The following is a 24121-nucleotide window of genomic DNA, read 5'->3' as shown; positions in this document are numbered from 1 at the left end:
TGAGTACTTTCAACCTAATTTCAGATTGTGCAGGGAGCTATTAAAAAGAAAGTTATTTAATATGTATCTAGTGGTACTGTGTGATTTAAAAAATCATAAAAGGCCAATTTAATCATCCCATTCATGTCATTAAGCATCTCACTTTTAGCACCTGACACAGTCTTATTGACTATATAATCCATTTGCCAGACAAAAAAGAAGTCTAGTGAATCCATTTCCTCTAGATGCTGGCTTTGAAGATGAGTGTGTTTTCCATTTCAGAAGTTTGCTTTTCTAAGATAACACTTATTAAGTCTGCATTCAGAGGAGAGAGGTTTTTAAAAAATAAGATTCATACCTGCACTGTAGATACCACCTATTTGGCCAAAAAATGTACAGGTATTCAACTTACTGAGAACATTCAGAAAGCAACACAGAAACAAAGATGAATTAAGTGATACCAATCAGTTTAGTGCTAAGTGACTAGAATAAAGGAATATCTGCTATCCTTAAGAATTCTGCTTTAAAGTAAAAAATTTAGTAGTTTTTAGGAATGTAACAGTTGTACACTCACTACAAAGAAGAGAGGGTAAGTGTCTACAGCTAAGAAGATGTACATTTAGGAATGAGTGAGATAGACAAAGAGTAGATAATTCAGCAGGGGGCTATATTATGGGTGAGGAGAGAAAGTATCTTGCTGAAGACATATTAGACGTATTAGAAAAACAGATTATTTGTGAAGTGTTTTGCTCATGAGAAGTTTTTCTGAAAGACTGCATAATCATTGTAAAATTTTTTTTAAACATTTTTAATCCATACATTTGTAATATTATCTCAGTCTTTCTGTAAAAGTACACATTTTATGTTGTGGCTGGAGTTCAAGAACGAGTTAAATTAGATATTTGAGGGAATTTTGAACTTTGACACCACTATAAACATCAGCAAAACATACACTTTACAGGAAGTTTTGTTTATAAGTCAGTTACAGAAAACAAATAATAATGAAAATGTATCAAGTGTAAGTTTTCGATGTTTTATTTTACACTGAGAACTAGAAGTCTCTTTTTGTGAATATTCCCTGTCCATTATGACAGAATGGCTGTGACAAAGTAACTGATTATATACTTTCTTAAAAAGAAGAAAAGACCAATATTCCCTTAATGTGTTATATAGTGTGTTAAGTCAAATTCCCATTTCCAGTGGGAAAATGGACAATTAAGAAGTTAGAAAGAGAGGGGTATGTGAATTTAATTTAAAGAATTAGATAATTGACCAATTGTATACAAAAGAATTTCTTTTAGTGTCAAGTGTGGAACATTTATTTTGTCATCTTGGAATTAAAAAAAAAAATCATTGATTATGTTCTAAGGTGGCGGAAAAGGTCACTTTTCATTCCAATTCCAAAGAAGGGCAATGCCAAAGAATGTTTAAACTACTGCACAATTGCACCCATTTCACTGGCTAGCAAAGGAATGCTCAAAATCCTTCAAGTTAGGCTTAAACAGTATTTGAATTGAGAACTTCTAGATGTACAAGCTAGATTTAGAAAAGGAAGAGGAACCAGAGATCAAATTGCAAATATCTGTTGGATCACCAAAAAAGCTAGAGAATTAAAAAAAAAAAATCTGCTTCATTCACAATGCTAAAATCTTTGACTGTGTAGATCACAACAAACTGAGGAATTTCTTAGAGATAGGAATACCAGACCACCTTACCTGTCTCCTGTGTGCAGGTCAAGAAGCAACAATTACAACTGTACATGGAAAAATGGACTGGTTCAAAATTGGGAAAGAAGTATGTCAAGGCTTATATTGTCACCCTGCTCATTTACCTTATATGTAGAGTACATCATGCAAAATGCCAGGATGGATGAAGCACAAGTTGGAATCAAGATTGGCGGGAGAAATATCAATAACCTCACATATGCAGATGACACCACCCTTATGGCAGAAAGTGAAGAGGAACTAAAGAACCCCTTGATGAAGGTAAAAGAAGAGAGTGAAAAAGCTGGCTTAAAATTCAGCATTCAAAAAATGAAGATCATGGAATCTGGAATCCAGTCCTATCACTTCACGGCAAATAGATGGGGAAACAATGCAAACAGTGACAGACTTTATTTATTTTCTTGTCCTCCAAAATCACTGCAGATGGTGATTGCAGCCATTAAAGACACAAACTCCTTGGAAGAAAAGCAATGACAAACCTAGTCAGTGTGTTAAAAAGCAGAGACATGACTTTGCTGATAAAGGTCCATATAGGCAAAGCTATGGTTTTTCCTGTGGTCATGTATGGATGTGAGAGTTGGACTATAAAGAAAGCTGAGCGCCGAAGAATTGATGCTTTTGAACTGTGGTGTTGGAGAAGACTCTTGAGAGTCCCTTGGACTGCAAGGAGATCCAACCAGTCCATTCTGAAGGAGATTAGCCCTGAGATATCTTTGGAAGGAATGATGCTAAAGCTGAAACTCCACTACTTTGGCCACCTCATGGGAAGAGTTGACTCCTTGGAAAAGACTCTGATGCTGGGAGGGATTGGGGGCAGGAGGAGAAGGGGACGACAGAGGATGAGATGGCTGGATGGCATCACTGACTCGATGGACGTGAGTCTGAGTGAACTCCGGGAGTTGGTGATGGACAGGGAGGCCTGGCGTGCTGGGATTCATGGGGTCGCAAAGAGTCAGACACGACTGAGCGACTGAACTGAACTATTATATATAAAACAGATAAGCAAGAAGTACCTACTGTATAGCAAAGGAAACTATACTCTCCTGGTGGCACAGTGGTATGAATCTGTCTGCCAATGCAGGAGACACGAGACACAATGTGGGTTAGTTCTCTGGGTCAGGAAGATGTCCTGGAGTAGGAAATGGCAACCTGCTTCAGTTTTCTTGCCTGGGAAATCCCATGGTCAGAGGAGCCTGGCAGGCTACAGTTCACAGGGTCACAAAAGAGTTGGGCATGACTTAGTGAGGAAACAACAACCACAATAATAACGGACAAGACGGAAGAATCTGAAAAAACACTGGTACATATGTACATATAACTGAACTACTTGCTGTACTCCTGAAGTAAACTAAATCAACTATACTCCAATAAAACTTTTTTTTAAGAAAAGAGTATCACAATATCATGAAAATATCTGAACCAAGAAGAAAAAAAGAAACGTCTTTCTGAAATGGTAGTGTTATTTCACTAAATGAAAAAAAAAAGTTGGTTTCTGAGAGGTGGAAATTAAGAGCTCTGTTTTGGACATTTAAGCATTTCCCAATCCGACCTGTACATTACACTTCAGGGATAAATGGTGAGATACTTGAAAACCAATTATCATATGATACACCTTAGGTTTTTGTTTCATAACCACTTAGCTAAGTACCACACAAGCCACGAAGAGACTTTTTTCTTCTTATCTGATGCTTGCTGGAGAATCCGAAGCAGGGCTGATGCTGCCTCTCCCAGCTGCATTTAGGTTTGCTCTTCACCCGGGCGAGCTCAGACCAGAGACCATCAAAGCACTCCCCACCCCATCTCCACCTACTCAGGTGGGACTGTCCTACACACTTACAGGGACAACCCCAGACTCTGCAAACCCATGAGTGTGAAAACACCTCAAAGCTTTCTTTCTAGAAATCTGTGCTTGCTGCTGCTGCTGCAAGTCGCTTCAGTCATGTCCAACTCTGTGTGACCCCATGGACAGCAGCCCATCATTTTCCCCTGCCCACAGGATTCTCCAGGCAAGAACACTGGAGTGGGTTGCCATTTCCTTCTCAAAAATCTGTGCCTATTGCAACCTAATTAGGATCTTGTCGTTCTGTCAGAAAAGTCTTCCTGATGATTTGGGGAAATGTAAATAATCCAACAGACTGGTTCCAAACAGGAAAAGGAGTACGTCAAGGCTGCATATTGTCATCCTGCTTATTTAATTTATATGCAGAGTACATCATGAGAAACGCTGGGCTGGAAGAAACACAAGCTGGAATCAAGATTGCTGGGAGAAATATCAATAACCTCAGATATGCAGATGACACCACCCTTATGGCAGAAAGTGAAGAGGAACTAAAAAGCCTCTTGATGAAAGTGAAAGTGGAGAGTGAAAAAGTTGGCTTAAAGCTCAACATTCAGAAAACGAAGATCATGGCATCCGGTCGCATCACTTCATGGGAAATGGATGGGGAAACAGTGGAAACAGAGTCAGACTTTATTTTTTGGGGCTCCAAAATCACTGCAGATGGTGATTGCAGCAAAGAAATTAAAAGACACTTACTCCTTGGAAGGAAAGTTATGACCAACCTAGATAGCATATTCAAAAGCAGAGACATTACTTTGCCCACTAAGGTCTGTCTAGTCAAGGCTATGGTTTTTCCAGTGGTCATGTATGGATGTGAGAGTTGGACTGTGGAGAAAGCTGAGCACCAAAGAATTGATGCTTTTGAACTGCGGTGCTGGAGAAGATTCTTGCGAGTCCCTTGGACTGCAAGGAGATCCACCCAGTCCACCCTAAAGGAGACCAGTCCTGGGTGTTCATTGGAAGGGCTGATGCTGAGGCTGAAACTCCAATACTTTGGCCACCTCATGCGAAGAGTTGACTCATTGGAAAAGACTCTGATGCTGGGAGGGATTGGGGGCAGGAGGAGAAGGGGACAATAGAGGATGAGATGGCTGGATGGTATCACCAACTCGATGCACATGAGTCTGGGTGAACTCCGGGGTTGGTGATGGACAGGAAGGCCTGGCGTGCTGAGATTCATTGGGTTGCAAAGAGTCAGACACGACTGAGCAACTGAACTGAACTGAAACAATCCAAAACAGGCTTCCAAGCTGGCACTCATGGTCCAAAATCCACCTGCCAATGCAGGAGACACAGTGGCCTGGGTTCAATCCCTGGATGGGGCGGATCCCCTGGAGAAGGAAATGGGAACCTACTCTAGTATTCTTGCCTGCAGAATCCTATGGACAGAGGAGCCTGGTGGACTGCAGTCCACGGGGTCGCATAGAGTCAGACATGCCTGAAGCGACTTAGCACGCAGGCATGCATGCAGACATTCCAAAACTGATCTTGCAGGCTGTGGATGCCCTCCTTAGAATCCACACTGTGCACAATACTGGATGCTTGGGGCTAGTGCACTGGGACGACCCAGAGGGATGGTGTGGGGAGGGAGGAGGGAGGAGGGTTCAGGATGGGGAACACATGTATACCTGTGGCGGATTCATTTCGATATTTGGCAAAACTAATACAATTATGTAAAGTTTAAAAAAAAAAAAAAAAAAGTTGGACCAAAAAAAAAAAAAAAAAAGAATCCACACTGTGACTGGCCTCCTTCTCCTAGACTCATGGACAACTGTGCTGATGAAGACGCACTACGCTCTGCCCTCCTGTAACCCACAGTCTGAGCGGCTGTGGTGGAGACAGATGACGGTAAACAAGGAAACAAAGGAGAAACAACAGTCTCATCCGGAAGAGTTCTGAAGGCAGAATGACCACAGAAGAGCTGAGTTCCCATCACTAGGAGGAGCCAGAGACCTGAGCTCCATGGAGGGCTCCACCCAAGGTGGGGTTGGGGGCAGGAAGGCTTTGTGCATTTCAGGAAAGAGATGAGTCTGGGGCTCATGAAGAGGGCGACACAGCAGGAGGTGGGTCCTGAGGGCAACAGAAGACAGATCTTGGGGGGTCCAGCAGGTACAGGACCAAAAAGCTGAAACGCCACGAGAGGACTTGATAGTTGTGAAGAGACGTGGCGTCATTCATATTTGAGCCCTTCTATTTTGTGGATTTGTGCAGACTGGGTTGCACAGGGGCAGGAATTGGTGTGGCAGATGTTAGTGGACTAGACTACAGCCCAGACAGGGGTCAATGGTAGGACCTGTTACTGAACTGGGTTAGAGGAACTTTCAAACAGGTCAGCAGGCATATAGCCCTGAAATAAAAATGTTTATCTGGAACATGTTGAACCTGCAGTGCCATTATAGACATAACCCAGGGAATCCTGCATTGAATAAACTTTGTTTAAAGTTGTCTCTCCCAAATTTCCTCCCTCCCTCTTTTCTTCTTATTTTTTCTTTCATGGAACACCATTTGACATCACATTATAAGGCATAATTTCTTCTGTGAAGAGCCAACATTTTCTTGGGCTTTTCATTTTCTCTTCATTTCTATCATCAGCATTTGCAGTTGGGCTTTTTCATTGTCATTTTTCAATTTAAAAACTCCAAATGCCTATCACCTGTGAACCATTGCACAGAGGCATCTAAGGATGGAGAATGGGAGGCCATATTTTAAATGTGGGAAGATGCTAAGATCAGCCAGTCCTACCTTCACAGCAGTACTTCCTTATAAAACAGAGCCACTCTGCAGACACAAAGTATTTTTTTTCAGTAATGTGACACATGAGACATTTTCTGGACACAGAAAAATTAAAATTACCATGTTTAAATTGTTAGATTCCTGGGTTTTACTTTGTTATATAAGCTTCCTTCTGCAGTTGTGTTCACTTGGAAGAAAAATCTGTCTCCCATATGCAGGGAGTTAGTTCCTATGATATATTTTATTTTACTTTATAACTTTAAAATTTTTATTGAAGCACAATTGATTTAACTGTTGTGCTAATTTCTTCTTACACCAAAGTGATTCAGTTATACACAGATATACATACTTTATTATATTCTTTTCCATTATGGTTTATTCAAGGATATTGAATATAGTTCCCAGTGACTATGATACATGTTAATGAAAATACTATGCTTCAGTCTATTTTCTCATCTTGAGAATAACTAGTGACATTCTAGAACTGGTTGGATAACAATAAACACAAGTTAAAGTCATGAGTATTTTGGACACGAAAACCATCATTTCAACAATTGTTCTGGGTTGATTATTGCTGGCTGATTAAGTTACTGATAGGGAAGAGTTGGGGGACAAAAGCTGCCTTTTAGGCTATCTGACTTAGGAATGGCAAAGTTGGAGAGCCTTGATTTTTATTGAATTGAAAGTTACCCAGAAAATGGGAAAGACTCCTTTGGAATACAAGACTGAAATATGGAAGAACCATATGCTGAAGAGCTTAAACTTATGTTTCCTATCTGCCATTTTTATATAAATGACAAGAGAGGAGACATCAAAATGAAATATGCTTTAAAAAAATAGAATTAAGGATAGTCTTACCAAATTATCATGGTAAGAGTAAGGATTTAAAAAAGTAAGATTAAGTTAAGATAAAGTTTAAATGAGAAAAATATTAAATAGTAAATGAAAACAATCCAGAATTAACACAGACATAATGATTTTTTTAAAAAATTTCATAAGCTAAGCACCGAAACATCACCAGAATAGTGCTTAAACATCTGAAATGACACAAAATGAATACAATCACCACATAATAGACCAGAAGGTTAAGATTATAGACTACAAATTAATTAAAGACCAGGTTAATGAGGTATCATTTGTGTTATAAATTATAACGTCCTCACGCTGAGAGATCAGGGACCTCTCAGGTCCTGAGTCAGATAGGGCCAAGTCTCCACACCTTTCCACTCACTGTCTCCCCAGGAGCTCCCTGCAGAGGGACAGTGGGAGGTCACCCTCTCACAGATGCTGAAGAATGAAAATACTAGCACCGCAGGAGACTGAAGCCTCGTGCTCATGGTAACAGACATTTGGGTCCAGCTCCATTCCTCAGGACCTACCATCGGGTGGTTCGTTCTTTCTTCTTGGAGTTTATAAGAGTCTGCAAATGTAACTGGAAAGTACAACCAAATCAGATCTCTCTAGAAAGGTTCTGGATCCTAAGGAATGGATTTCTCAAATGCAGGACTGCTCAGTCCCATAGACTGACACTTACGTACCTACTTCTCCTTAGAAAAATCCTGCCCAAAGAATCTCTTTTGAGTATCTGGTTAAGCCTGTCCATAAGAAGCAAAGCTCAAAAACTATCATAATATCCTGAGTTTATTTCACCAAATCCCTCACTTTTCAAGTAATGCTGCTGCTACTGCTAAGTCGCTTCAGTCGTGTCCGACTCTGTGCAACCCCAGAGACGGCAGCCCACCAGGCTTACCCATCCCTGGGATTCTCCAGGCAAGAACACTGGAGTGGGTTGCCATTTCCTTCTCCAATGCATGAAAGTGAAAAGTGAAAGTGAAGTCGTTCAGTCATTCCCGACTCTTAGCGACCCCATGGACAGTCCTATCTAAATCCTGATAAATACCCTCAACTTTGTTATTTTATACTCATAGAACATTCCTAAAATATGAAGGGTAATGAATACTGGCTCTACTTTACAAATGAAAGTGGGGAATAGAAAAGAGGAAGAAGTTGCCAAAGTAAATATTTACAATTAAGGACTGGGATGAAACCTTCATCCATGTCTTGTGGATTCCAGACTACTGAACCATATTCATTCATTCAGACATAGTTCTTATAGATAAATGAAAACTTGTCAATAATTCCTTATTTCAGTCTCCCATCTGTCACTTACATATTATTTACCCCTGCCTATCTTCGATATTATTTGTCCTCTACTTCATAAATATATATCAGAAGGAGAATTGTTAAGACAGAAACAAGTAGGGCCAAACTTGAATCACTTGTTCCTCCAGTCTTCAACTTTGGACAAAGGGAAATAATTATTACTATTAATATAAAGCCAAATACTATGAAAGAAATTATAATGAACCTTGAGACTTTGAAGTAAACACTTAAACATTTATTTTCCCCAAATAATTTAATTTTGGAAAAGATAAGGTAGATTTTATTTTGCAGATACACATCTGTATAATGTTAAGGGAGGGCCTACCTGGGAAATGCAAACATTTCATAATGCCTGTTAATTTTCTCCAGATGAATATTAATCAAAATCACTAACAACAGAAACCTCTGAAGTCACCATGGAGGAGGGGTCACCATCCTGACAAACTTAGCCAAACTTCAGTGCTATAGGCAGCCTCCCTGGTGTCATAATGATGTGTTATCTCTTGTTGGGCCTAAAACCATCGCAGCACATGAATACCAGACAAGGTCACTTGGAGACTGTGATCAAAATGAGGTAAACCAAAACCACTTCATGGACAAAGACAGGTCCCAGTGGAACACACAATTCTCAGAACACACATTCTGAGAGAGGAGTTGCGTTCTCCTCTCAGCTGAGTGACACACCAACTCAGCTGGTCTTCACTTGTCCTAGATATTTACTAAGATACTAAATCCTAGAGTTGCCCCTCTCACCCTGACACCATCAAATGTGAAGCAAAGTCCTACTTTAATAAACTTTCTGTGAAATCACCCACCACAAGCCCAAACCATTGGTAAGTCTTTCCTAATACCCTCTTGGGCTTCCCTGGTACCTCAGAGGTAAAGAATCTCTCAGCCAATGCAGGAGACTTGGGTTTGATCCCTGGGTCAGGAAGATCCCCTGGAGAAGGAAATGGTAACCCACTCCAGTACTCTTGCCTGGGAAATCCCATGGACAGAGGAGCCTGGTGGGCTACAGTCTATGGGATCGCAAAAGAGTTGGACAGGACTTGGTGACTAAACTGCAATAACAACACCCTCTTACTAAGATGCCCTGCAGTTTCCTATGTTAATTCCCCCTCACTGTGGAGAGTGACAAACCCAACTTGTTCAACGACAAGTGTCATCCTGATGGACTCTCACTGGAGCGCACTGACATGATAATACTACTAATATTTATTAATAGCATTTGCGAGTTTGTTAACTACCAAGTTCTCTCCTTTAAAGCATCTCATGTGGCCTTCTCATGAAGAGGGTGTTACTATTCTGTCCTCAATGTGCAGCTGAAGAAACTAAGACCAGAGGAGCAACACAGATGTGAAATGTGATATCTAAATTCAAATATGTTTTCGCTTGCAAAAACCAAAGATCTTTCTACTACAACACATTACTGTATTTTTAAATAAGAACAGAAATGCCCTACAAAACATCTGGATGAGCATTAGAAATTTGGATATGTATAGGTGGAAAGAATCCACTTAATAATTGGATACAACCAGGAATAAAGTTGCATAGAGAGATAAACAGGAAATACAACAGCACTTCTTTGTTGTCAAATATATCAACTAATATCATTGTGAACTTGATGCTCAATTAGTGACTGCAATGAAAATTCAGAGAAAACAGAAAGCACAGGTTGGACTTCCAGAAATTCTGGGTATGGTGAGGTGATAGAAACAGATCACAAAGACCACTGGACACACAGATACATACATACATCCTTCCATAGTATGACACGTGATTGGTACTGTAGATGAGAAAAGAGGCTCCTCTGTCTATGGGGATTCTCCACGCCAGAAACTGGAGTGGGTTGCCATGCCCTCATCCAGGGGATCTTCCCAACCCAGGGATCAAACCTATGTTTCTTATGTCTCCTGCACTAGCAGGTGGGTTCTTTACCACTAGCACCGCCTGGGAAGCCCCTAAGAAACACATTTGCTGTGCTAAGTCACTTCAGTTGTGTCTGACTCTGCGACCCTATGGATTGTAGCCCACCAAGCTCCTCTGTCCATGTTCTCCAGGCAAGAATACTGGAGTGGGTTACTGTGTCCTCCACCAGGAAGAAACACATATCATCCCCATAATGAAGTGGATGCTATGTAAGAATGAAGAGTGTTGTTCACACTAAATGATGAAATGTGTTTGATCTATGCAAATTCTGATCAGTTCAGTTCAGTCACTCAGTCGTGTCTGATTCTTTGTGACCCCATGGACTGCAGTATGCCAGGCTTCCTTGGCCATCAGCAATTCCTGGAGCTTACTCAAACTCATGTCCATAGGGTCGGTGATGCCATCCAATCATCTCATCCTCTGTCATCCCCTTCTCCTCCTGCCTTCAATCTTTCACAGCATCAGAGTCTTTTCCAATGAGTTAGTTCTTCAAAATTAGGTGGCCAAAGTATAGGAGTTTCAGCTTCAGCATCAGTCTTTCCAATGAATATTCAAGATTGATTTCCTTTATGATGGACTGGTTGGGTCTCCTTGCAGTCCAAGGGACTCTGAAGAGTCTTCTCCAACACCACAGTTCAAAAGCATCAGTTCTTCAGCGCTCAGCTTTCTTTATAGTTCACCTCTCACATCCATACATGACTACTAGAAAAACCATAGCTTTGACTAGATGGACCTTTGTTGGCAAAGTAATGTCTCAGCTTTTTAATATGCTGTCTAGGTTGGTCGTAATTTTTCTTCCAAAGAGCAAGCATCTTTCAATTTCATGGCTGCAGTCACCATCTACAGTGATTTTGGAGCCCCCAAAATAAAGTCAGCCACTGTTTCCATTGTTTCCCCATCTATTTGCCATAGAGTGATGGGACTGGGTACCATGATCTTAGTTTTCTGAATGTTGAGGTGTAAGCCAACTTTTCACTCTCCTCTTTCAGCTTCATCAAGAGGCTCTTTAGTTCTTCTTTGCTTTCTGTCATAGGGTGGTGTCATCTGCATATCTGAGGTTATTGATATTTCTCCCAGCAATCTTGATTTCCTACTGATAATACATGGCATCCTATTCTTATCTGATACTTTCCTTAGTCAATGTCCAACTTTCTCCCATTCCTTTTGAGCAAAGGTAAATCACTTGCCTCCTTGCCATACGAGGAGAGAAGGAAGGAAGGAAAAGTTAGATCTGGTATTTCCTAGTTTGAGTCATTAGTAACTGATTTGTGTACTATATCTAAACAGTGACTGGTGTTGGCTGGGGGCAGTCGGCCAGAAATATACAGAGCAAAATGTGTTTCTTAAAAGCTGGGAGGCTGTTCTCACATGACCCTACACTAAAACATCACTGCCCATGATCAGAACTTGCATGATCAAATCTTGCAGAAGTGGTGACCAGAGACGCAATTTTTTGTTGTGAATGTTTCCCCTGCTTTCTTCTGCTCTGTGGCCCATGTCAGCCTAACCAAGGAGAACCAAGTGTGGGTCTTACCCACACTCTTCATCACGGTCACATTTCTTATAATGGTTTTTTTCTTTAAGAGGATATCTTAGGAATCTCAGGTAGGATGGCTATAAGAAATGTAGGTTGAAATCACTTAATATTCAAATTGCTATCTTTTATTAAGACTAGAGCATTTATTTGTGTTTTTCAGAATTGCATTCTATTTTTCACATGCCTGGGTTTCCCTTGTGGCTCAGTTGATAAAGAATCCACCTGTAATGCAGGAGACCTTGGTTCAATCCCTGGGTTGGGAAGATCCCCTGGAGAAGGGAAAGGCTACCACTCCAGTATTCTGGCCTGGAGAATTTCATGGACTGTATAGTGGGGTGGCAAAGAGTCAGACATGACTGGGTGACTTTCACTTTCATTTTTCACATGCGTGTTTCTAAATTCTCAGAAGAGATTGCAAATTTCTAGAGATCAGGGATTCTACATTATTCTCAGCAGTGTTTTACATCTAGTTGATAGTTAATAATGCTTTATATTCAGTGAAGATCCCTGAAATTAGTCATAATTAGTTCTACTTCTTCTTATATGTCTGGATATCCAACTGTAATGATCTTAGAGTGATTTCAGTGATAGTATAATACAGGTAAAACACTAGTAGCTTGAAAACACACATGGTTACTACGTGAGTGATACGTGGTGTATGTGCTTACAGAGGAGCCAGTGGGGCAAAGCTACCATCTGTGGAATTATGACTGAACACCTCTAAGTCATAACTGGATCAGCTTAGAAAAATGCATTTTCTTATCTGAATTCTAACAACTTAGCAGCTCTATGTACTCATATCTAAGCTTTTCATGTCTAGATAGATTAATGGAAAATGGACTATGAAAAACCCGGCTGACAACATTTTATTGATCGGTGCCATTTTATCTTTGTACTTATGGGGATCAACTGAGGTAAAGAATTAATTAAAAACAAATATATCCAAAGATATTCCATAGTTAGCTATTATTCTTTACTTCCAAGTGTTGTCTATTTTTTTCACATTCCATAGAAAAATGAGTGAACTCTGACTACCTGTAAATATCACAGCTTAGTTGTTAGAAAAAAATACTAAAATGTGCATAAGTTAAATCTTTGGGGAAAAGGCAGAGCATAAATATACATGCATATGTCTGGTGTGCCTATCTGTATATTTACATAGAGATAGACAAAAGAACTTAAATAGATTTTCTGGGAATGATTTGAAAATAAGGAATCATGATTTTGACACCTTAGTATTCATAATACCTGAATACTGAATCATACAGTTATATTCGCAATTCATAGGATTCATAAAATTCTAAAAGTAAAAAGTATATTACTCAGTATAACTGCTACATATTTACATGTATACTCCCAAGTGTAGGAACCCTAGTCTTCGTCTGAATTAAAAGAGTACAATTAAGCTTGTTAGATGACTGTTTCTTCTCTGCATTTTGAGTGTTTTTCATAGTCCTCAGATATTTTAGATTCTTAAAATTTCCAGAAGAACTTTAAAACATTGTATTATAAGATAAGATATTAATGTGGGGAATTTAGAGGGCAAATGGGACTCAATGTGAGTTAAGTAATGTGTCTGGAGTTCACTACTGGGATCCCAGCTGTTTACTGCATGGAGAATATGTGAGTGCATGGGTCAGTGAGAAACTCTCCCAAACGGAAGATGCTGCTTATTAATACTGGTCTGCACATTTTTGTTAGACTTTTCCATTTGCTACTCATACCTGTGTCTTCTTCTAAGAAGTGTCTTTGCTTTCCTGGGAGATTCTATCATTGTTTGTGTTCATTTTCTCCCATAAATTGCAAACCCCTTCAAGCTAGAGATCAGTCGTTTTCATTTTGTAGGTATTTGTTTTATGTGTGAATGTTACAGCATCCTAAATAACAGCATTAGGAAGACTTTTCTCTGGAGCAATGGTGGAAATTATCAAAAGGTAAAACAGAATTGAAACATTTTAAAGGAAAAGAAAAAAATGTAAATACACTTGAAGAACAGATTTTACAGTCCTCATAATCATATCAGGATTATATATCACTTATGATCTAACCATTTTGAATATCTAGCAGTGAATGCAGAAAGTCTGATTTTCTAGCAAATGTCTATAATCCTCTTATTGAAGGACCATCTCTACACCAGACTCTCTATTTACAATGTGGAAGCAACAGTCCATTCAAGTCTTTGGGAAGTCTTATAATTTTTCCAGGAGAGAAATCCATGTGTAGGATAAAAGTCTTAGTGGGAATCATTAATATGCATATTTATAGAATTTCAATAAAGGTAAGCATCCCCTGGTACACAGTATTAATTATTAATACTTCAAAATTAATGAAATATTAATATATACAACTGCATACAATAGAATCAAGGAAGGTAGCTGGCTTTATTTAAGCAAGAATCAATAAAGAAAAGGCTCATTTTCCAATGTGGCTAAATGAAGGTTGTACTCTTAAAATCTCTTAGGTATACTGGGGACCATATACAAAGATCAGAAACACAAAGCTCACCAAATGCAGAACAGGCTCACCTGGGCAGAGGGCGATATTACACGGCTTATGATGCGTCTCCGGCCCTTCGCACGGCCTCCCCCCATACTGGGGCGGAGTGCACGACCGCGTTCTGGTTCTCTGGCCTCGACCACAGGTGAATGAGCACAGACTCCACGGAGACCACTCCTCCCAGACTCCATGGACTGCAATAAAGCAAAGAAGCTTCAACAACAGAAACCGAGACGCAAAGTCAAAGATTACTTTTTTAAATACATAACTAAGAAAAAAAAACTCATCAAATAGACAAGTATGAAGGTATTTTAAAAATTCATTTGAATTACTCTTATTTGCCACAAGATGTAAGTTAACTCAAAAATCATTAAAATAATATAAACTTGCATGTACCTTTGTATTTGAACAATTACTTATGTCATATAGTTTATTATTTTTTCTTTAATGGAAATGTACGTCTCTATGTCATGGTAAAACAGTCATGAGTTACTTCACATCTATGTAAAACTAACTAAATTTCTTAGAGTAACCTTCTGGAGTTAAAGCTGAGTTTAAATAGAGAGGGTCAACTTAATTTTTTCAACATTTAAAAAGTTTCAGGATTAATAAATTTGATTAATAAATTTTTTGATGTCAGAGCATTGAAGGTACATATTTTAAACAGACTTCACATTTTATAAAATGTATTTTTGCCATTTAAAATCTGTGGGTGTTTAAAGTCACTGTTTTTTGAATAAGAGGTAAATTTCAAATTTCTATTTATTTGCTAAGAGTCCCCTCTTTCCCTAGGTTTAACATGAGGGGCAAATATGAAGACCTATTTCTAATAGCCAGGAAACCAGAAGACACCTTTCCTCTTCTAATAACTAAATGACACTGGTAATTCTCCTACTAAGTAAAACTTCTTGAAAAAACAAATGATTTAATTAAGATTATGCTTCATATAACTATCAATACATCAGTACTTCAAATATGCCATCATGATGAATTCAAACTTGACTGGAAATACTAACATAATTTGTGTTCCTCCATAATAAACACTTCACATAAATATTGATAACTTTTGCCAAAAGGCCATTAGGGTTAAAAGTTTAGGTCCCTTTCTTGAACTGTCAAATCACCAGTTCCATCCCAGTTTTTAACATTTGGGGCAGTAAGCAGTAGCACTCCATGGATAATACATGTATTATATCCACCCCATGGATAATACAAATCAAAATAAACCAGGCAAAATGTGCTCTTCAGGTCAAAAGTTCTTGTCTTGATATTGAAACTCTATCTTACTCTTGGAAGTCCATGAGCAAATGCTTGATATAACACCTACAGACATGAGTAGGGGGAGTAGAAATTTATACTTAAATAACAACAACAAAAAAAAGATGCTCATTTTCTTTTCAACATTGGTCAGGGCAAGTAGAAGTAACAGAAGAGTTATTCAAGTAAATATAGTACATCTAGAATCTTCTTCACGTATCTGCTGACCAAGTTATTTTAAAGACACAGATACAATACCCTTAATTATAAGGCAGTCTGTTCTATTTATACTATTTGCCCCAACTTGTGAAAATGTGTTCAACTATTGGAAAAATTAGCCAAATTTAGGCAATAGTCAATGAAATATTCTTTAAGATACTGTGAAACTAGCTGGCAAATATATTTCAAACACACTGTATAGAAAAAGAGAGAGAGAAATTAATATGTATTTTTCCCATTTAAGTTTAGGAACACCAAAAATAATTTGTATATATTGGCATAAGAATAAATAGTAAGTTTATATTTAAAGTCTAAGGAAAAAAATATACAAATACCTATATTTACATATGGGAATATATGATTAATTATAGCAAAATATTTTAAAGTAACATATACAAACATTTAGTTATGTAAAATGCATACCTTTAAACAATTTTTGCATTTATGTTTAGTTATCAAGTTTCTCCATTTAAAAAACACCATTTCTCCTTTATTTTCTGTATAAGATGTTAATAGGCTATATAGTATTTTTATTTCTCGTTCTGTTCGTTTTCTCTTCTATCAAACTGCATTGTTCCAAAAGCAGTGAACAATCTCAGAAGAAAAAGCTGCTAAACTGCCAGGTTTTTCTCCAAAATCTTACTGAAATGTTAATTAATCTTGATGACTTAGTTAAATTATGAAGCTAGAATCCTCTGAAAAGTAATCTTACCTCCTACTTTTTAAGTCTTTATTGTTTCATGGTGAAATTTCGTGACTCCTCCACATCATTTTTAAAAAGCAAAAATACTTTTTATTTGAAAAGGACATAAAATTATCAATAATTTTTACGATACTATTGAATTAGGAAATTAGGGCACAATTTTTTTTTTATAAATTTTATACATTCTCTTCATAAGATTTAGGATAAAGGTTAAATATTTTAATTTTAATGGGAATTCATTATATAAACTTTTCTTTTTAGAAAAGTATGAAAAGTGATCTAGTGCATTTGAAAAATATGCCTAGATGCAAATCAAATCAATCTATTTTTATAGTTTCCTCTTTAGATACCAGCTGTAATATTTCTATTTCATCTCTATTCTATCTAGAGATGAAATGAAGAATATACAATATGCAAATTATATTACTACCAGATTTTGAAATAAGTATACAAATTATGTTGTAATTTAGATTGGGATGTATAAGATAACTCTAAGTGAAAGTTTTCTTTTTTTTTCTTAAGAAAATAAATGGATATGAAAATATGACCTTAAAAAAAATTCAAAACCACTCCTTAGCCTAAATAAACATTTATTCTAAAATACTGCAGTACATATAGAGTAGATTAGTAGTTCTCAACCAGCGGCAACATTGCCTCCCCAGGGAACATCTGGGAACATCAGAGACATATTTGGTTGTCACAGCCTCAGGGGAAGAAGGAAGTCTCCTGGCATCTGAAGGGTAGGCGTCAGGGATGCTGCCAGACATCCCTGCACCTTCAGGCCAGCTCCCCACAATAAAGATTTATCCACATCAAAATGTTGATAGTACCAAGGTTTCGGAAACCCTGGAAGAGATCATAAAACTGTAAGTCAGAAAAAAGAAAGAAAGTTGCCCAGTCATATTTGACTCTTTGCTACCTCATGGACTGTAGCCCACCAGGCTCCTCCATCCATGGGATTTTCCAGTCAAGAAATTGGAGTGGGTTGCCAAAACCAGGTCAGTACATAGACAATCTCACATAGCTCTCTAATTTTCTCAATTTACTTTCTGTTTATCTCTAGCATTTTCTTCTCTAAACAATAAAAGTTTCTAAGAAACTATGATGTCAAGGCAAAACTTTTGTAAAAGGCTGGATATTTTAGGATTCATATTAGAAATAACACATTATTATGCAATTTAATTTTAAAAAACTCTTTAAATGTGAATAATATGGGTGAATGGTAACTAATATATAACACTATTGATTAACCTTTAATAGCACAAATAAATATAAGCTCTAGTTCTATCATTCCATACATTTTGTGAAAAGTGACATTTAACATTCAATTTTTCCTTGTGTCATTTTCATTAACTAAATGGCAAATGCACTTCTTTATACACAGGGTGACAAGTAGGTTATTTATTTCTGAGGTAACTTTCTTCTTGGGAATAAGCTATTATTTCAGAAAAAAATATTTACACTATTCCAAGTACTATCTCAGATTTTAAATTCATCTTTTTTTTTTTAGTGTTTTCATTGTATGTTGTATAAAAACATACATATTTACCAGCATGGCAAATAAGTGAACAAAATTTTGAACACAAAATATTTCAAACAAGCACAATCACCATCTGAAATGTATCACAGTTTCCTGTAGTGGGATAATTATTGCACATTCAAAAAATAATAAAGTTGCTAAGTTATTCTTCATGTTTGGAAAATTAAAAAGAAATCAACAAAACTCTTGTCAAGATCTTTGATTCAATATCAGAACTATAACAGTGGTTAGATGATTAAAAGATACAGATTTCTTATCATCCTTACTATTTAGAAAGACAAACCTCTATGTACGTGGAGGTGAAGAGGAACCAATAATTAGTATGTACTTCTTCAGTAGGCATCACAGTAGGAGGTTTAAGAAAATGAGGACAAACTTGACCATCATAGAATATTATTGTTTTCTGGACCTGAGACACAGAGTGAAAGGGAGAACATGCTGGTCCCACGACAGATGGTCTCCATGCCCAGGGAGGGGTGAATCAACATCGTCTGGCAGGAAGATGGAGGTTTTCATTTGCCAACCAGGTGAGTGTTTATGGCTAGTATCTGGAAAGTAAGCTCTGAACAGAGAACTGTGGGGAACTCCTCAGCCCCACTCAGACCTGCACTTAGGGATCTGTTAGCCATTAGATTTTATTCCTGTACATTGAAAGGATCTTGACTCTTCAAAAGGATGCTGACAAGGTAAGTGTATAGGTCAAGTACAACCTAAATTTCTCTTGACAGTTCTCTCCTTGTCCAGTACAGAGCCCTTAATGTAAACACTGTTAAATAGAGGCCAGATTTAAGTACTAGTCCAGACAGTGCACTGTGCACTTAACACACACTCAGCTGAAATCCACTAGCATTTTTCATGAGCTCCTTTTACCTACAAAATTTAGAAATGTTATAATTCCTAAAATGCCCATCTCCTTACTATTTGCTTTTCTGCTCTTGCCTAATGTGTATTAGAGTCCACTTTGCTCTGTGACTCCTGTTTTTGTCTTTTTTTTTTTTTGTCTTCCCCATCCACAACTTCCTTAAGCATTTTTCCCTCACTTTGTAATTTTCATTTGATGTTCCTTCTCATCTAGTCTGATGCTCACTGACTTTTCTTGTTTTTAGTGGAATTATTGCTCTTTTCCTGCCATTCCTCATAGATTTCTGCCCTGTTTATCTTTTTTTTTTAATTGAAGTAGAGTTGATTTACAGTGTTTCAGGTGTGCAGCAAAGTGATTCAGTTATATATGTGTGTTATGTATATATCTATTCTTTTTCCTGTTGTTCTGCTCTGTTTATTTAGTTATTTTTTACTTTTTGTTTTTGGCTGCATAGTGGGGCCTGTGGGATTTTAGTTTGGTGACCAGGCATCAAATCCACTGCCCCCTGCAATGGAAATGTAGAGTCTTAACCATTGGATCACCAGGGAAGTCCCACTGTTTATTTTTTAATTCTACTGCTATGTGCCTTCCAAGCCCCTGACAAAGGGATCTCCCAGCTCACCAAAGCATTCCTTCTTCAGGACTGCTCACCACTTTCTTCCCTTTTTATTTTTACCAGTGTGTCTTTCCTTTTATTGTGATAAAAATATACCAAATGGAAAATTTATCTTCGGATCCTTTCTAAGTATACAATTCAGCAGTATTAAGTATATCCATATTGTTGGGAAACAAGTCTCCAGAAAATTTTCATTCTGCAAATCAAAACTCTGTCCCTATTAAATAACTCCTCCTCCAACTTGTTTTTGAATGGGTTGCCCTTGCCCCTTCTGGGAAATCCGGACTATCCCTGCCCTGGGCCACCCACTTTGTACTTTTCCTTTTAGCAACTGTAGAATCAGCCTTCTCTGGAAGTGGAACTCTCCAGAAGCCTTAAGCACACTTCACCAGATGAAAGGCAGCGCAGTGCCCAGCCCTTTCCTTGTGCCTGTCTCACTCCAGAGGATCTAGATGGGCTGTGAATGCAAGTCCATTGTCAACTGCAGGGAATAATGAGTTTGCATCACCCATCCGTCAGATGGCTGAGCATAAGTATAAACCTGGAGATTCACAGGATTATGTGCTTTGGACTTCTTGAAAGAATCCTGTTGGTACTCATTTTACAGGAAAGTCAGAGTTCTGAGAAGAAGAAATGCTCATAATATGCATATATGCACTGCCTACCAAAAAATGAAGCAACATGGAAAAATTGGATCCTAAGTGGGTAAGCTATTATGCTATAAAGAAGACCATCTTTTTCCATTAGTGACTTTAAGTTTACAAAGCAGAGGATGGCTTTGATGAGGACAGTCACTTGAATAAAATAAACTAACAGAAAGTCCTTTGGTCAGGGGCACTTTTTTTCTGATGGGTTAAATAAGTGGTAGGAAAATAGCTGACTCCCTTAAAGGTTGTATTGCTGCATTAACCACTGCCTAAACAGTGCCTACTGATCACATTCCAGGATGCTGGCAAATTTCACTGTTCATCCAACATTCAATTGGACTTTTTCACCTTTTAAAATAAGACTTTGAACCTTAAATACCATGAGAAACAGATACAGAAATATCAAGCTTATAGTTTCAAGTGGGTAGGGAGTCACTTATATAATTGCTTGACTGCTCTGAAAGCAGAAAGAAGCACATACATAATAAAATTTCACAGCTGAAAACAAATTACACTTATTCACTCTTATTAAAATGTCTATACCCAGTTCATATGAAAATAACACATTGTTCCAAATGCGTAGCATGACACAATTCAATAACATCCACAGTTGTAGTTGCTGCTAACACTACCTGGACAGAGGGCAGTGTTATTGCAAACCCTTGATTCTCTTAATGGGCCGCTGCAGTGTGTCCCGTAAGGTGATACACAAGTTCTGGTTCGCACCTGCGACCCCTGACCACAAGTAACTGAGCATGTGCTCCACTGGGACCACTCTTCCACGCCAGATTCACCTGTGAGCAAGACAACAAACAAACATGAAATACCGTCTTGAATATTCATCTAGTAAGCATTATACCACAGTGACATTATGACATGCAAGGATAATTTCAGTGTAAAAACATGACAGTACATCAAAGCCATACAAAACCATTTCAGAGAAAAAGAAATGTAAATAGAGATCCTATGACACTGATGCAAGGTTCACGTTAGCTATAACCTTGTTAGCAAGACTGTGCTTCACAAATCCACTGGGCCATGGATGCTATGAATGGACCAGTCGGTGTTTTTCAACAAGGAATGAATGATTGTTGGAGCGATTCTTTTCAAACCAGTCTAAGGCTCTGTACTTGCTTGGAAGAGAAAGCAAAATGTATCGCTAAACTTACTCTGGCTTTGATGAGCAGGCATATATTGATGCATCCTTCCCCAATTCTTTGTTGCATAATCTCCTTTCTAATGCTGAATTAGGTAGGGCCCTGGGAGTTTGGGCATATCTAATTTTTATTGTGTTGAACATTGACACTTATTTATAATTTATTCCTAGTTCAATTCCTAGTTTTTCATCCTATAACAGTTATTCATTTGTGATAATGTTTTAAAATGTTCTGCTCACAATTTTCCTTAAAATGAATTTTAATTGAAATAAAGGAAAATTTCTCTATGATTTCTGTTAATTTAACCTGGAACTAGTTTTTACTAAAAACTAGGGTTTTAAAAGTCATTGAATGTCTGAATTCATTAATTTTCTTGGAGTAGGTATCACCCTGAAACTATGTCTCCCTTCTATTATTATCCAAAGTCACGTCCCAAGGAGATGTAAAATCAAGAATTTCTAAGACAATCCCAAGAGCTCCTATTGATAATTATATTCTGGTCATGGTGTTCAGAATAGATTTTTGAAAACTGGTTGGAAAAGTTGTAGTTGCTTTTCTCCAAATACAAAGTCAGGCCATTTACCTACTGGAAGATACTAGTTAAATTTAGACTTTGTTGAACAGTACTTTTCCATCATTTGGCAAAGTGTTTCTGAAAGCTTTGTATCACTGATTATATAAACCAAGGAGCAATTTATATTTTATAGGTTTCACTTAGAATTTGCCTTGGGAATAGAATTCAAAGGATAGAATGTGATAATCCATGTGTCCACCTTCTGTGGAAAGGTTAGTAAATGACTTAGAAATGATTTGCAGTGTAACTCAAGGCAGCTGATCCACAGGCGGGGACTCTAGGACAGAAGGAGATTGGATCAGAATGTAACTCAATGTTCTGATTTCTTCACTGAGAAGTTATTTTTTCCAAGAAAAAGAGAATCAGCTGAAATAAAACGCGCATTTGATAAAGTAGTTCTAGTTACATTCTGTTGTAAGCGTCTTATCTCAAGGCCCAGGACAATTAGGTCACAGACAAGCATGGGTCCACCACCCACACTTTGTATGTAGGAGAAACATTTGTTCTTATATTGGTCTGCATTATGCACCCAGAGGTATAAATAACAGAATGCATTTATAACTGGATGTATGTCATAGGGTACAGTGGTAACTGGGATGACAGTTTATATGAAGTAGGACATCTTTTCAGTGTTGTGATCAATGTTTGTCTTGGTCATACTCTAATCACCACCCTTGATTATTCCAGTATTTTTTGCCTCTACCAATTTATATATTACTAGTCCGTAAAATGTTATTGAATGACATTTGAATAATATTTAAAGCTATGACTAATAGTTTATGCCTTTACATTAAAGAATACTCTATCAAGGTTGAAAATCATTATTTTAGAAACCAAATAATATAACAATGGTTAAAAATATCTACACATGTATATATACATGCATATATATGTATATAGTAATCAAAATTTAAACTTAAATTTGGGGAAAATATAATGAAATTTTTTTTTCTTGTGATAGTTGAACTGGTGTTTATGATAAGACTAAGTGAAGTAGAAATATCATGGTTGAATATTATTAATTAAAAGCCAGAAAACTTTGAACATTGTGAATTCTATAATAAGTAAATGATAAAAGTTATGAATACAATTAGTTCTATTTTTCCACAAAAGCATTGCATTGTTATGATGGCAGGAAAAAATGTTTTAATTTAAGTGAGCAATGAATCAGGATCACAAACTACTTTTAAGTGCATTTTTGTACAAATATTTGAAAGTTTAGGTTGCTTCTGTATGTATGAAGCTACAATGTTGTTGAAAAAGCTAGACAGTGATGCCTAGGTTGGAGGGACTGATAATTATTCTTCAGAATTGGCTAATTCACTCTCTCAAACTGATGGTTCCTTTTGCTGATCGAAACCAAAATAAATAAATGGATAACATATATATGGGCTTTCAAATTACTAATCAAACCTTGCCATTAAAATATTGGTCAACCTATAAAAATGACCTTGTTGTATCTCCATCTATAATTTCAAGTAATACTTCCATGCAGTAGTTACATTTTCCATTCTGCCCATGGCCTCATCCCAGAAGGGCATGAAGGCTGTTCTAGTCTTGGGGCTTTGTGAGAAACACTTTCCAGCAAAATTATTTTATAAAAAATGCACTGATATTAAAATAGTAAAGTATAACACAATGTATACTCTTTTTAATATATGTGTCTTTGGAGAGAGCACAAACTACTATAATTTGGTTCCTTAACTTGTAACTGAAGGCACATTACACATGGTGTAGAAGGACTCAGTATCTACGGAACTTTTAAGGCCCTTTATTCTGACATAAAACATGAAAGGAAACTAGAAAGCACTGCACGTAGAGTCAGAAGACCTGTGTTTGATGGAAATCTAATGCATATTAGCTCTGAGACCTGGAGAAAGTTACTTTATTTTTCTGAATCTCTCAGTCAGATGTGTAACATATCTACCTCAAAACCTATTTGTGAGAATTAAATGAGATAATGTATGAGTGCATTTTAAGCTATAAACAAAAGATTAATATAAAATGTTGCTAGTATGTAAAAATTATGAAATTAGAAATATATTTACAATTTTATTTTTCTGTCTTAAATAACATGCAACGTATTAATGTATTCTCTTTTCTTCACTGGAATAAAAGACTAGTTTCCTAAACATTTTTATAACA

The 24121-nt window shown here is 37.4% G+C and overlaps 1 protein-coding gene across 4 annotated transcripts in view; it reads right to left on the bottom strand.

The window, feature by feature from the left end:
- The window catches only part of ADGRB3 (adhesion G protein-coupled receptor B3), an 894978-nt gene that overhangs the window by 518153 nt on the left and 352704 nt on the right, over positions 1-24121 (bottom strand). For all 4 annotated transcript variants that reach the window (XM_070795670.1, XM_070795669.1, XM_070795668.1 and 1 more), the window contains 2 exons: positions 20878-21039; positions 14431-14595 (listed from right to left, as the gene is read on the bottom strand). In XM_070795670.1, coding sequence (XP_070651771.1) covers positions 14431-14595; positions 20878-21039 — 327 coding nt within the window. The remainder of the gene's footprint in view (positions 1-14430; positions 14596-20877; positions 21040-24121) is intronic.

The sequence above is a fragment of the Bos indicus genome, chromosome 9 (genome assembly GCF_029378745.1).
Source record: "Bos indicus isolate NIAB-ARS_2022 breed Sahiwal x Tharparkar chromosome 9, NIAB-ARS_B.indTharparkar_mat_pri_1.0, whole genome shotgun sequence".
Classification (NCBI taxonomy): domain Eukaryota; kingdom Metazoa; phylum Chordata; class Mammalia; order Artiodactyla; family Bovidae; genus Bos; species Bos indicus.
This window is presented reverse-complemented; position numbering and strand designations above follow the sequence as displayed.